Raw genomic sequence first — 14,042 nt, 5'->3', positions numbered from 1 at the left:
GAATTTATATAATCAATCTTTGCGTCTAATGTAATGATGTTTGTGAAAATATAAGTAAAAATTCAGTAGTAGGGTGAGGGGACGTGACAGTTTCCATAATTTCCACGTGTGGGCACTACATAGTCTGCGCCGTAATACTTTCGTTCCATTTATCTATATAAAAATAAAAGGATAGGAAAGTCGATTGTGTACATGAAAGATATAAAAAAAAAAAAAATTAGGTCGATTAATATATATTTTATAGAAGCTAAAAAAACCACTCAGCAGAATTCTTGTATTTAAATAAAACAATTCAAAATGTATATTATACTAGATCACACAGACACCACACAACCGAAACACGTCATTTAAACAACAGAATGCGGGATACGTGTCACTTGTGACGACAGCCCGTCGTACCTTGGGCACTTTTAGTTCGTACCAAGACAAAGTTTAGTTTTCATCTCGGCGGCGACAGACGGCGAGTCGGGAGAGAGTGCTTCTTAAACTAAAATTTACCCTACACTTTGGTAACAATGTGATTGTTGACATATTTGGACCAAGTTTCTTGCTAATTTTATACATATCTGGGTGGGTGATTTTTTTATGTTTATATTTGTTGTAAACGCATGTATTTTTTTGAAAAATGCAGTAAAAATCTAAATAAAATTCTGGATTTTAAATTCACTATTGGCACCATCCAGATATTCCAAATATCTTTAGTCCAATTACAAATTTTTAACTTCTCGCTGTATCCCTCACATAACAGGATAGGCAGAGGGAACCTGGGTAACTGGGAACCTAGTGTTAAGACATTCCCATTAAGATACTTCCGGCAGAAAGCTTTGCCTTGTTACAAGATCGAGAAAACGTAAATATAACAGAAACAAGTGACATGTTAAAACAAATGCAAATTAAGCGGAATCTAATTGTTTTGGTCATTTCGCCAACAACGCGAGCGGACGTGTGTGATGTGCGACACTTACACGACGTGACCCACATTAAAATAATCAATATGCCTTTTAATATAAGTACCTACCCGACTGCGGCGAAGCCCAAAAGAAGGGTTATGTTTTTTGTGTATATGTATGTATGTATGTATGTATGTATGTATGTATGTACGTCCGTTGCTTTGTTTCATTGCAACTGTTAAACTAGTGAATCGATTTTGAAAAATGATACGTTGTTTGATTGATCTCTATGAGGATGTGCCTGCTTCTTCGCCCCTATTTTTAGTTGGAAATAATTTAGAATTTCATTTGATACGTTCTAAGTGCTCAAGGTATCTACAATGAGTTCATCGAAACGATTAATGTGACAGATATAGCCTTTCTATCTCATATGTCTAAGAAAATATAACACAAATGGACAATTTAAACAAAGTAAAAATGAAATTTATTTAGAAATATTCTAATATAATAATAATAATAATCTATGCTAATATAATAAAACTAAAGAGTTTGTTTGATAGAAACTGCTAATCTAAAAAACTACCATTTTGAATTAAAAAAATATTTTGGTGTTAAATAGACCACTTACAAAGGAAGATATAGAAGGTGTAATTACATCACGTCATTCGTTTTCGCGTAGCCCACTGTATCTGCTGTCAGAGTTACCTTCCACACTTACAATATAATACAAAATTCCTAGTTATTTCCATTTGACAACGCGGGCGAAGCCGCGGGCAAAAGGTAGTAAGCAATAAAAATATAGACTAGTAACACCACGTTATACCATGGCAATATTATTTCATATAACACGAGTTTTTACGGCGGCATTTATATTCAATCAACTCGCATATTACGCTATTTCCACGTGCCATTCGTTACCGACCTTTATATTGGTAATCGTGCTATATTCAAAATCGATTTCGATATACGTTTTATTGATTTTAAAACTATAGTTTAGTTTTGTTTGAAATTTATGTTGTGAACTAGATTTTCGGTCGCGGCTTTGTCTGCGTGGTTTCCACATTTCCATTAGATTTACGGTAAAAAAGTAACCTTCAGTAATAAACACTTTATTTTGTTATTGAGAGTATCCGAGTAAGTATGTTTCTTCCTTTTAAAAGTACGAAATTCAATACATTCCTCTACCTCCTATTTTACTCTCTTAGCGGTGGATTTTCCAGATTTCCTTACTTTGTGTTCATTTACAGTATATAAACGAGGTATCTGCAAAATTGAAGGTGTTACGTTAGGTGGTTTGGTCAGTCCTTTCTACTTGTATATAATTTTTTATATATATCCGTATTTAATGTTTTTTAGGTTTTTTTCTAATATGAGTCAGTTAACATTACTTATTAGAATATCTTCAATAGATATCGAGAATATAATACGTTAACGGTTGTAAGGGGAAAAAATTCGTCCTATTTTGGACGAAAAAAATGTTGTGTCACTATTTTCAATCAAAATCAATACAATCACGGTAAAAGCGATCCATTAGAACTTAGAATCCAGTGCAGTTTTCTTATTCTTATTTTTCTATACTCTTCGCTATACTTGCGTATTGAATGGATGCCCTCTTTTGTCTTACCAAGGCGGAGAAATAATAATATTTCATTTCTCGGAATTTAGATAGAATCATCGAACCCACACCAATTGCCTTTACACTCCAAAGCTATTCCGCGTTTAATTTTTAAAATATTATTTTTTTCTGTAGGCCTAGATGCACTATTCTACTCACTTTTGTTTTTGTACATTTAAACATAATAGTTTTAAAACGTACGTACGTTACGACATTTTTACGTAATAAACATTTAAACAGCTTATTTATTGCGTTAGGGCTGCAGGTTAGAGATCACGGTTCGTACTGATATTACATGTGGGAATGAGCGCTTACGACTCTACTTAAGTCATTTATAGTTAGATCTTTCTAAAGAGTCGTCATGTACATATTACCTATAATTCAAATATACATATAGTTTATGTTATTTCACTTATATCTATAATTCGTAGCGTTTGCGCTTTTTTTTTAGTTCAAAAGGTCATAGGTGACCACGGTTTGTGGTCGCAGATGACATCGGATTTTTAATGTATTTTCCTATATAAAAATATATGCGCTTTTACATTAGAGACTTATTGTAGTTTCATTTATAAGATTTTTTATATATTTTAAATAAACAGTATGTGAATCTGTTTTAATATGAAGTTCCTAAGTGGAGTATATAGTACGAATAAACGATATATTCGAGTTTTTTTAGGTTGCGCATGCTGTTTGTTGTAACTGTCAAAGTAAAAGACTCTATATTTTCCTATTGCCTATATATTGTAACAGTAAAACAAAAGAACAATAAGGCCAATTGCAGTATAACATTACGATGTTATATTTTTCTTATAGATAACCTCGTTTGTATATCACGTCACGTACTTCTCAAATAGGTATTGTCTTGTGGTACTTTTATACAAAGAAACATTTATTCGCGTAGGTTTTATATTTATATTTGACGTGGTGCAGGAGCACAAGCCTGCGATTGTATGAACGAGTTTGTGGGATCCATTCCCACTCGAGGAAATGAATTGCTTAATATTTTACATTCCTCACTCCAGTAACGAGGCAAAAGCGCGGCGTTGAGTTTTGTCCAGAAATCCGTGGAAAGTGGGGGGCGGAAATGTCTCGATGGTTCCCTCTGCCTACACAACCTGCTTCATTTGCGGGATACAGAGTGAAGCTATAAAAATGTCCTTTCCTTCAGTTAAAGTTCTAAAATAATATGTTAATTAAACATTACGTAAATTACGACTTTTAAAAGAATAGCTCCGGTTTGTTATTGTTTCTTATCAATAGCCTCGATTATAGCAAATATTAGTATCGTCGACATTATTTATTATTAGTGCGCTCTGCTATTTGACTGATTTAAAACGTGTTAAAGTTTATCACGTATCTCCACATACTGACGTTTGCTGATGTCTGGTTATAACAATTATTCTGTAGTATATATTTGCATAGAAAAATGTGTCTTTAAAGTGCTAACTGTTTATGAAAATAAGTTTTTTATGAGAAAATTGTGAAAGGATTTTGTGAATTATTAAACAGAAAGGCAATACGTTGAAGCGTTCCAAACTTTTAAATTAAAAATCTCGATTTTTTTCGATCACACTTTACATAACTCGAGTTAAGCGAAGTAAGTTTTGTAATTTGTATTGGATTTTTCCTAAATAATACTGTGAAGTGAATTTTAACCGAATTCCAAGAAGGAGGTTCTATATTTGATAAAAGTATACATTTTAAAACAAACAATTTTAATTAAAAACTATTAAACTATAAGACTAGCTTATACAGCTAGTCGTTGTTACCGAGTGCAATTTAAAACAATCAAAATAAATCCCCAAACGATGCGTCACCGTGTACTGCCACTGCTGGCGCCCGTGTTCCTATCGAAACTGTGGAGGAGACGGCGGACGAAAGCCATCGAGAGGTTGCATGGGGTAGGTTTTAGATATGTTGCTTTTTATTGTTATTTGAGTTAAATAAATGATAAGTGAATGAAAAATTAAATTTTAGAGTTGTTTGGTTCAGTTTTTTAAAAATATAGGAAAGTCAATTTATTGTTTCCTCTGTATAAAGACATTCTGATATATTAGAGTCTTCCGGTCTCATAATATAATTAAAGTATAAGTTTAGTGCTAATATGTAGATTTTATTTGATATTTAAAAATTTTTAGTGTTAAAGAATTTAGTGTTAAAGATTATAATATAGTTAAGTATTAAATAGAATCTCGTTTAAATAACTTATTTTTATGAGAGTCATTGAGTCCGATTGGTGATGATTCAAAATTTAGCTAAAAAATATCATATCATATTTTTTTTAGCATGAGGTCAATTTAAAGTTATCAAAAACTAATTGCTAAAGTGGATATTACGAACTTAGCAAATATACAATCGATTTGTAGAAAAATATATTTATATTGTAAATTTTACAGGAAAATGCTTGTTTATATTGCTAATATATCATTGATAACATCTGTTGTGCTTTTGGTCATCGTATGATTCATAGAAACGCGAGTGTAGATTCAAAGAGATTTGTCATTTAAAATTGTTCTTTTTGAATTTATTTATTTTTATTTAATAGATTACATTGAAAAACTTTTAGCAGTCTATTGTTTGACAGATTACTTTGAGTAATTTGTTTGTGCCATAGGAAAAGAAAATACATCATATTACATCAACTGAAGGCAGATTTATAGTTGTGATATATCGAATGAGGAAACTTTACAAATAGTATCTACATATTTGTGTCAATATTGTTCTTTATCCCAGAAAATTCTAAAGGGCGATCTCGATTCTCGTTGTTTATAACTCACAGTGATAAGGTTCGATGAACTTTTATTATCATAAAAATAAAAATTTGTATTTATACTATTAAACAATATAAAGTTTTTTCATGTAACATACATTTACACACACTCAAATACATTTTGTGTATATTAATTTAGTGTCTCGAGAGACCTTACTCATTAAAATCTTAGGATCTGTAGTAGCATCAACAATAAATTCAGCATAGTAAAACGTTATTTTATTCAAAATTTAGTTAAGAAATATAACAATTTTTTAGATTGTATTTATATTGTAGAGACTAACTTTATACGGACCTGTTTTTACCATAAAAAAATGGAGGTATATGATGCTATTAGTGTAGATTGTAGAGCTTCGTTATAGTTCGTCTACCTCTGTTTTGCTATCTCCACTGTTTTTTACTTTAAGTGTCCTTTCATCCAAGGCTTAAACTTTATGATAAAATTGTAATATACATTTAATTTTTAAGCTTACAATATTGGTGCATTACTCGGAAAAGCGAGTCTACTTAAAAAAGTAATGGACGTTTACAGTATTTTGTGTAGCTACAAAAATTTTTTTTGTTTTTTTGACTATTTTGACTTTCATATTTGTATTAATTTAATTAAGAATTTGTAAAATTTAAGTTATTTCATTATTCTCGCTCTATTTTAATGGCAAATTTTATGTTAAACTTTGTTATATTAAAACAGTAAAATGCGTAATTAAGTTGTTAAAAGTCACTGTCACATAATTAAGCGTTATACCTACTTTTAAACAGTATATTTTTAATATAATATGTATTTCTTTCTTGCCTTTAGTTCTTAAGTCGCTCAATATCCATGTACATATATATTTATGTATGTTAATGTAATAATTCCAGAGCGCGTCGGAGACGTCAGCGGGCGCCGGCGGAGGCTCGTCCGGTGGCAGCGCGAGGGTCTCCTCGCGGTCCAGGGCATCTGAGGAGCCGCATATCGGTTAGTTATTTGGTTATTTTGTATATAAATATTGATTTTAAAAATATCTTTTTAAAATTTTAATTTTATTAAAGTGGTACACTTAAACGTTAATTAGGAAATAATGGAAGACTTAGGTTATGTAATTTAGAGCATATTTTTATTTAACAGATGTTTGCCTTTGCTAATTAAATGAAATTTAACCTTTTTCAAGTTTAAATTGCGGCTAATTACATTTTAGAAAATTTTGAATGATTAAAACTGAAGATTGTGTAAATTAGGAATAGCAGAGAGAAAGGGGAATTATTAAAATTTAAAAAGAGATTAGCGAAATATGAACAAATAATTAGTTTAATTATTTGTTCATATTTCGCTAATTTCTTTTAATTTATATTAAATTAAAATTTAATGTAAAATTTATGTATTACCATTCCATTGAACACAGGAAAGTACAAATTGTTAAAGACAATCGGCAAAGGCAACTTCGCCAAAGTGAAGCTAGCGAAGCATGTGCCCACCGGCAAGGAGGTCGCTATCAAGATCATTGATAAGACCCAACTCAACCCCGGCTCGTTGCAGAAACTGTTCAGAGAGGTAACGTTTATTGGTGTTTTTTAATATGTACTTATTTTAAATTATTTTTTAAAATGAATATTAAATTAAAGTTTGTCAATGGTTTATTTTTGGTAATCTTTTATTCTGGGTTCTGAGTATTATTTAAAATGAGGCAATCGTGGCACCAGCGCCTGACAAAAGCGTGACGATTGTAGGTTCGATTGCCACCTGGGAATATGATTAGGTATATTAAACGATAGAAATATCTTAACACTAGATATTTCGACATTTGAGCGAAGTGTCTTAGCAATAGATAAAAGCTAGTCTCTGTTACACTCTGAATACACTACAGCAATCAATAAGGATGTACATTGTACGTGTGTAGGTATCTTACCACTGCAAAATTGGGATAAAATTGTTGCCTTCATTTTTTAAACAAATTTTACTTACCATTTCTATTACAGGTACGGATAATGAAAATGCTCGACCACCCCAACATCGTGAAATTATTCCAAGTGATCGAAACCGAGAAGACGTTATACCTCGTAATGGAATACGCGTCCGGTGGAGAAGTGAGTGCATTTTATTTTATTTGTAGTTTATTTACGTACCTAACTGTGGTGGGTTTTAAATTATTTTGACGATTTTAAAATGTATACTTTAAGTTAAAATGTTTTGTCAATTATCATTTTAATGAGGGTAGAAGGGGTAAACATAAAAATTATATTATTTAAAATACACTTTCGATTGTTGCTTATTTTTAAATTTTCTTTGCTAAAACTAAAATTGCTCTTAGTATTTTTTTATGATTTTATTTACTTCTATCCTCTAATTCAGTCTATAGAAATAAAAAACTAGTTCAAACTATTCCTGATTGTGTTACACTCAGACGGAAAGTTAATGGAAGTTCCATTAAGTTTTGCCTCTTAATGTATTCTGTAGGGGATTCGAACTTGACAACTTTTGTAGAGAGTGCCACTTTGTACATACTAATGTTATTTATTTCAAGTTCTTAGATCAATGCTAAGGACACCTAATTTTGGTTCTATATTGTGGTTTGTGATCTAGAAATTGAGTATGAATATGTGTATCAATATTTCATTAATATATTGTATGCTCATATAAAATACAAGTACATACATACATATATTACTTTTTAGTTATTTTACATTTTCTGTTTGCATTAGGCAACAAGGATTGTGTGTTAAATTCCGAAATTTTCAAATTTACCTTAATTTAACGCCTGTATTTTAGTAAAAAGCTGATATAAAATATTATTTATATTTTTAACTTATGGGACAAAGTCCAGCACTCAACATTCGGAAATTGGGAGGTACGTGAAGAATAGAGTATTAGGAATCTCTTCGTACACGTATATGCGGGATACAGCGTGAAAGTATATATTAATTTCTATGTATATCTTTCCAGGTATTCGACTATCTAGTGCTTCACGGTCGTATGAAGGAGAAGGAGGCGAGAGCGAAGTTCCGCCAAATAGTATCCGCCGTGCAATATTGTCATCAAAAACGAATTATTCACAGGGATTTGAAGGTACATATGTATATTATTTATATATATTTATAATTATTTTTTTATAATTTTTTCCATCAATTTCTACTGTTAATACTAATCTAAGGGATTTACGTATCATTTCATGTCGTATTTATTTGTCATTTCTGTTATACTTTTATACGCCCTATATAAACTTATAATATTTCTTTATAAGAGATCCGAATCAACAGCCATCGCGTATAATATTACATGTTTCTATTTTTACATAATAGATAGTTTAAATATTTATCAATATAATTTAAAAAAATAGAGCAATATCTATAGCTTCTTACATTCTCTAATATGCATAATATATTATAATAATTTCAGGCTGAAAATCTCCTTCTCGACGGTGAAATGAATATAAAAATAGCGGATTTTGGTTTCTCAAATGAATTCACTCCGGGAGCTAAATTGGACACTTTCTGTGGTTCCCCGCCCTACGCCGCACCCGAGTTGTTTCAAGGTAACATTAAGCATGACAGTAATTGTAGGTTCGATGAATATATTTTAATACTAAAATGGAGTTTTTCCAAAAGAATAAAATGTGTTTTATGACAGTTTGACTTATTTCAACAGCAATCCCTGTGCATCTGTAAAATTTTCTATATATTTTTTTTTATTACTGCTATTATAAAATGAAGATAATACGACCAATTTTAATAAAATATAAGTTATATCTTTTTACCTACAGCAACGAACATTATATTAGTATTAATTTTTATAACTTATAACTATTTTTATTTATTAGGTAAAAAATATGACGGTCCCGAAGTGGACGTGTGGTCGCTGGGCGTGATCCTGTACACGCTGGTGTCGGGTTCATTACCCTTTGATGGGTCGACGTTGAGGGAACTGCGTGAGAGAGTGTTGCGTGGAAAGTACAGGTAAAGTATTGTGTTATTAAGTTATATGTCACCAAATTAAAAATAACTGCGCGGTTTGTAGCGAAACTCATCATCGCCCTTTGTCTTATTATAAAGCGAAGATGTGCATGTAAAAAATGTATTACGTAAGGATCGACTCTACGACCGTCACGTGTACAGTCAGACGTCGCCCCACGTGTCAAGGTTTCCCTTGATAATGAGGAGATTTTAATAGTTTAATAGTAATGTAATTTTGATGCGTAAGTATGTAAAAAAATTAAGATTGTCTTAAATATTATACAGTCAAATTTACCTACTATTTACCATCGTCATTTGTTTTCGTCGTCGTCGATGTCGGCATCTCTTGCATAGTTCATGCAGATAGAGTTACCTATATAATTCAAGCTATCAATATAATTTCTTTCTTTCTTTTCATTTCAGAATACCATTCTACATGTCAACTGACTGTGAGAACCTCCTAAAGAAGTTCCTTGTCCTGAACCCAGCTAAACGGGCCTCCCTCGAGAGCATAATGCGGGACAAATGGATGAACACTGGCTACGAGGAAGACGAATTGAGACCCTATGTGGAGCCCCAGCAGGATTTCAAGGATCATAAGCGGATAGGTGAGTTGGATTTTGATGAATATAATACGATTTTGGTGGAGTTTTCACAGATATGGTAGTAAATTGAGAGGTTTTTGGACTATGTAGACTCAAAAGTGTAATGCAGACGAGGACGATGAGCTGAGACCCTACATGAAGCCGAAGTAGGATTTTAAATTTAAAGATCATAGGTGGTGCTCTTTTTAGTGCATTTTAGTCGAGGTTTAGGGCGGATTTTTAAAAAAGGAAAATGAATTAGGGAGTCTTTGTTATAGTGTAGGGAATTATATAACACTATATTGACTTTAACTTCCTATAGATACTCATATTTGAAAGTTAAATATTTTGTAATAATTACAAATAATAGACGAAATGGTAAAACAATCTAATCTGTTGCTTTAGCTTATTATTTTACACAAATATTTGTTAATAACACTTAAAGAAATTTGAAATGTATTATTCATTAAGTTTTGTGAAGTATTTCTTAATATTTTATAGAAGTAGAAGAGAAATATTAGTATCTCAGTTTTTACTTTGTTATTTCATATTATATAGGAAATGCGGGTTATTTATTATATTTTGGACTGGTCATTAGATAAATATAACTTAACTATAACTTTTATTAAAGGCACACATAAACACATATGCTTGACAGGTCATTTAGTTAGAAATATGAAATAAACTTTACACAAGTCACATGCAAAGCTTTTGAAATATTATTAAAAATATAGTTATGAAGCTTAATATACACGCTTATACTAATATTTTATACTGAGCGATTTGAAATCAATCTATATAAATATCAATCATCCAGCAAAATTGTAATATTGCACAAACATTTTACTAACAAACATTCTAAATTATTCTAAAATTAAATTTTATGTACTATTTGAGTGTGAATTGTTATCGGTTTGATTTACTGTAATTGTCTTAAATCATCAATACAGAGACTACAACAAAATTTTAAATATATAAAAATGTACATACAAATATAAATTAATTACACATATATATATGTACAATTATATATGACTGGTTTTGTAATATAAGTGTTGCTCCAGTCTGTTTACACTAAATTGACGGAGAAATAGACCACAGTGTTCTCCTTGTCTATGTTCTAAATCACATCACACATCACAATCTTAACTGATTTCATAATGAGGCAATTCCATAGCGATTACCACTCATTATATACAAACATATATTGTTATATATGTTGTAAGTAAATATATGCATATATTTAACGTTCAAAATTTCCACGTTTCATGCGCTCCGCTACGCTCCACAGCGCAAGTTGGTACGTGACCGTTACGCGGTACTAATGTTATTTCAGTATATGTGTATTGTTTTTATATATCAGTTGCTTTTTTACATGTCTTTCGATGGAAGAAAATATGAAGAGTATTTTAAAAAAAAACTAATTAGATTTTTATTGTCATAATGGTGTCTTTTCTATTATTTAGTATTAATTGATAGTTGTTAATATTTATAATATCATACAAAAACATCTAAAGACATATAAAAGGGGCAGATAATAGTTTATTTTTATTTCAATTACGCTTTTGTATGCATGCCTTGTAAAAGTCATTTATTTTAATAGTAAGTATTTTATTTTATTTATAATCAAATTATTTTATTAGGTAAAGATTACTGAATATTGCTGACCTTTTTTCAAAAATTACCAGTATTAAGTATGTCTTATATTGTGCATGATTTATTTGTTATGTATGTTATTATTATTTTTATGTTATACTTTTCTCGAAAAGTATAACATAAAAATAATAATAAAACATACGCTAATAATAAAACGTAGCTGAACGTACTTCAGCTTAATTATATTGAGGAATAGAGTGTCTTAACACTAGGTTCCTTCTGCCTATCCTATATACCGCTATATGCGGGATACGGCGTGAAGCTGTTTTTAAACATCATTTAAAGAGAAAACTACAGAGTGATCTTAAATATGTTTTTTCAACTATTGTATTTTTTCTGACAAGATTTAAAATGGACAAATGTTTATTTTTAAAAAATATAATATAACATTTAATATAATGAAGTTTGAATTTTAATTTAATTTTATATGTATTGGAATGAAATGGAATTGTAATTAGTATAATATTTTTTTTTGTTGTTATATTCCACATTATTGTTGTTAAAATATAGTTTATTTATGATTTCGTTCTATATTGCGTCGATGTTTTTCTTTCAATTAGATTAAAATAATTGTTATTTGTATGTTTAGAGTAGACCAGTAATAATTTTAAGGAAATGCATCCCTTTAAACATTTAAATGTCCTGCTTAACATTTGTAAAGGATTTAAAAAATATATCTATTCCAAAAATATTAATGCTTAAACACAATTACTATAAAAATAATGATTAAAGCCAAGAAACTTGATAATTGTAGAAACTCTAATACAAATAAATTGACATATATATCATGAAAAATTTTCATATTCTGTTAAAATCCCTAAAAATTTATTAAAATCTAGCCATTATTTAATGTTTTAATAACATTTCAGAGGCGCTAGTGTGCCTGGGTTACAATCGACAAGAGATCGAATATTCTCTCGCCGAGGCGAAATACGACGATGTTTTCGCTACGTATTTGCTACTTGGCAGGAAAAGTACGGATGTGAGTTGGTTTTTTATTATATTTTTATGAATAATACAATGAATTTAATATAGTGCCTGACTGTGATTGCGAGGTTTTAAATTTTAATATTTAATTCTCATTTAAAGATAGATTTTTTTATTTGTTGTAAGATAAAACACTAATTTCCACAAGTTAATTTCTGGTTTAATTGGGATCTTTCTACGTACCCTACTGAAAGAGAAATCGAAAACATAAAAAAGATACAATGTCGGTCGCGACGAGTCGTGGCATCCAAGAACCTCGGCCTACCTTGCTCGTGCGGAATACAGCGTGAAGGTGTAGTAGTAAAATATAAGTAAGGGTAATGTAACGTTTACAGCCGGAGTCAGACGGCAGTCGGTCAGGATCGTCGCTCTCTCTACGGAACGCGGCCGCGCCCGGACAGGGGCAGGCGCCGCAGGCCGCCAACTCGCACGCCGGTGAGACACATACACACACATGCATAACAAATTATACATATATTTTACATATATTATAGACCACACACACATATGTCATTAGCATTGTATATGTAAATTGAATTGCAACACATACGTCATAATATGCTTAAATTTGGATAATTTATAGTTGTTGTCAGAAATATATGATACCTTTGTTTCATTAATTAAAATATATATATTTAAATTTGATTGCTTTAAATAATGAATGAGGTAATACTGACAACGCAAAAATAATTATGATAACACTGAATCAATGTACATATACAATGCTTAATTAATTATGAAAAAATAATTGAAATTGAAATATAAAATATATTCAATTTATTTACAAAATTTATGATTGGGGGCTATTTACTCAGAGCTGTGTAAAGTAGGCGTAGGAAAGTAATTTATAAACACATATTAATGCTTCAAAGTATTTAATAGAGAATAAATTAAGTATTATTATTCATATTTTAAGAAATCGAAAAGAATTTAAAATTTTAAATAATATAATAGCATTATGAGTATAAAATTATTAAGAACATTTTAGATATTATTTATAATATTAAAATTAATATAACATTAACATTATTTTACAATTTAAGTTGATTTATAGAAGGGTAATTATGGTCACAACGCCAGATATCTAAGTAATTTTAATTTTCTAAAAATATTTTTTCTCTATTGAATGCATGTAAAAACTCATAAAATAAAGTGCTTAGGGTATACTTTAATGAGACAACTTGGGCGAGCTTTACAGCTTATCTAACAGGATACACAATATCATATAAATCTGAATAGTAAGCTACTTTATATTATATCATTTGAGGTCCATTTGTTATAATACTGTGACTTGGAATTAAAAGGAATTACAAATAAAATAATAATTAACTGGTTTTAATTTAAAACTTCACGGAAACTTAATTAATCTGATATTGAACAAAATTATTCAAAATTGGAAATTTGTAGGGTAACATGGGATTTCAACTACAAATCAAAGTTACCCTCATTAAATACAAATAAATAAGTTCCATTTCAATGTTAGTCAAAATTATATAATTCCTTTATTTCCAAGCCGTAGTGACTGTTGCTTTTTTATTTATATTGTATATTTGTGTGCTTAACGTGTCGTACACCCAACGCAATTGTACCCCGTCGTAATATCTTCCTTTGGT

General features: G+C 30.2%; 1 protein-coding gene across 13 annotated transcripts in view; it reads left to right on the top strand.

The window, feature by feature from the left end:
- The window catches only part of LOC146540897 (serine/threonine-protein kinase MARK2), a 120,688-nt gene that overhangs the window by 85,907 nt on the left and 20,739 nt on the right, over nucleotides 1–14,042 (top strand). For all 13 annotated transcript variants that reach the window (XM_085190107.1, XM_085190115.1, XM_085190080.1 and 10 more), the window contains 9 exons: nucleotides 6,137–6,233; nucleotides 6,658–6,806; nucleotides 7,232–7,339; nucleotides 8,196–8,318; nucleotides 8,649–8,784; nucleotides 9,070–9,205; nucleotides 9,626–9,810; nucleotides 12,312–12,424; nucleotides 12,765–12,864. In XM_085190107.1, the coding sequence (XP_085046233.1) occupies nucleotides 6,137–6,233; nucleotides 6,658–6,806; nucleotides 7,232–7,339; nucleotides 8,196–8,318; nucleotides 8,649–8,784; nucleotides 9,070–9,205; nucleotides 9,626–9,810; nucleotides 12,312–12,424; nucleotides 12,765–12,864 (1,147 nt within the window). The remainder of the gene's footprint in view (nucleotides 1–6,136; nucleotides 6,234–6,657; nucleotides 6,807–7,231; nucleotides 7,340–8,195; nucleotides 8,319–8,648; nucleotides 8,785–9,069; nucleotides 9,206–9,625; nucleotides 9,811–12,311; nucleotides 12,425–12,764; nucleotides 12,865–14,042) is intronic.

Source organism: Heliconius melpomene, chromosome 1 (genome assembly GCF_056956725.1).
Source record: "Heliconius melpomene rosina isolate 202511_hmr_F chromosome 1, ASM5695672v1, whole genome shotgun sequence".
Taxonomy (NCBI): Eukaryota; Metazoa; Arthropoda; class Insecta; order Lepidoptera; family Nymphalidae; genus Heliconius; species Heliconius melpomene.
The sequence above is the reverse complement of the archived record's forward strand: the minus strand, read 5'-3'. Positions and strand labels throughout refer to the sequence as shown.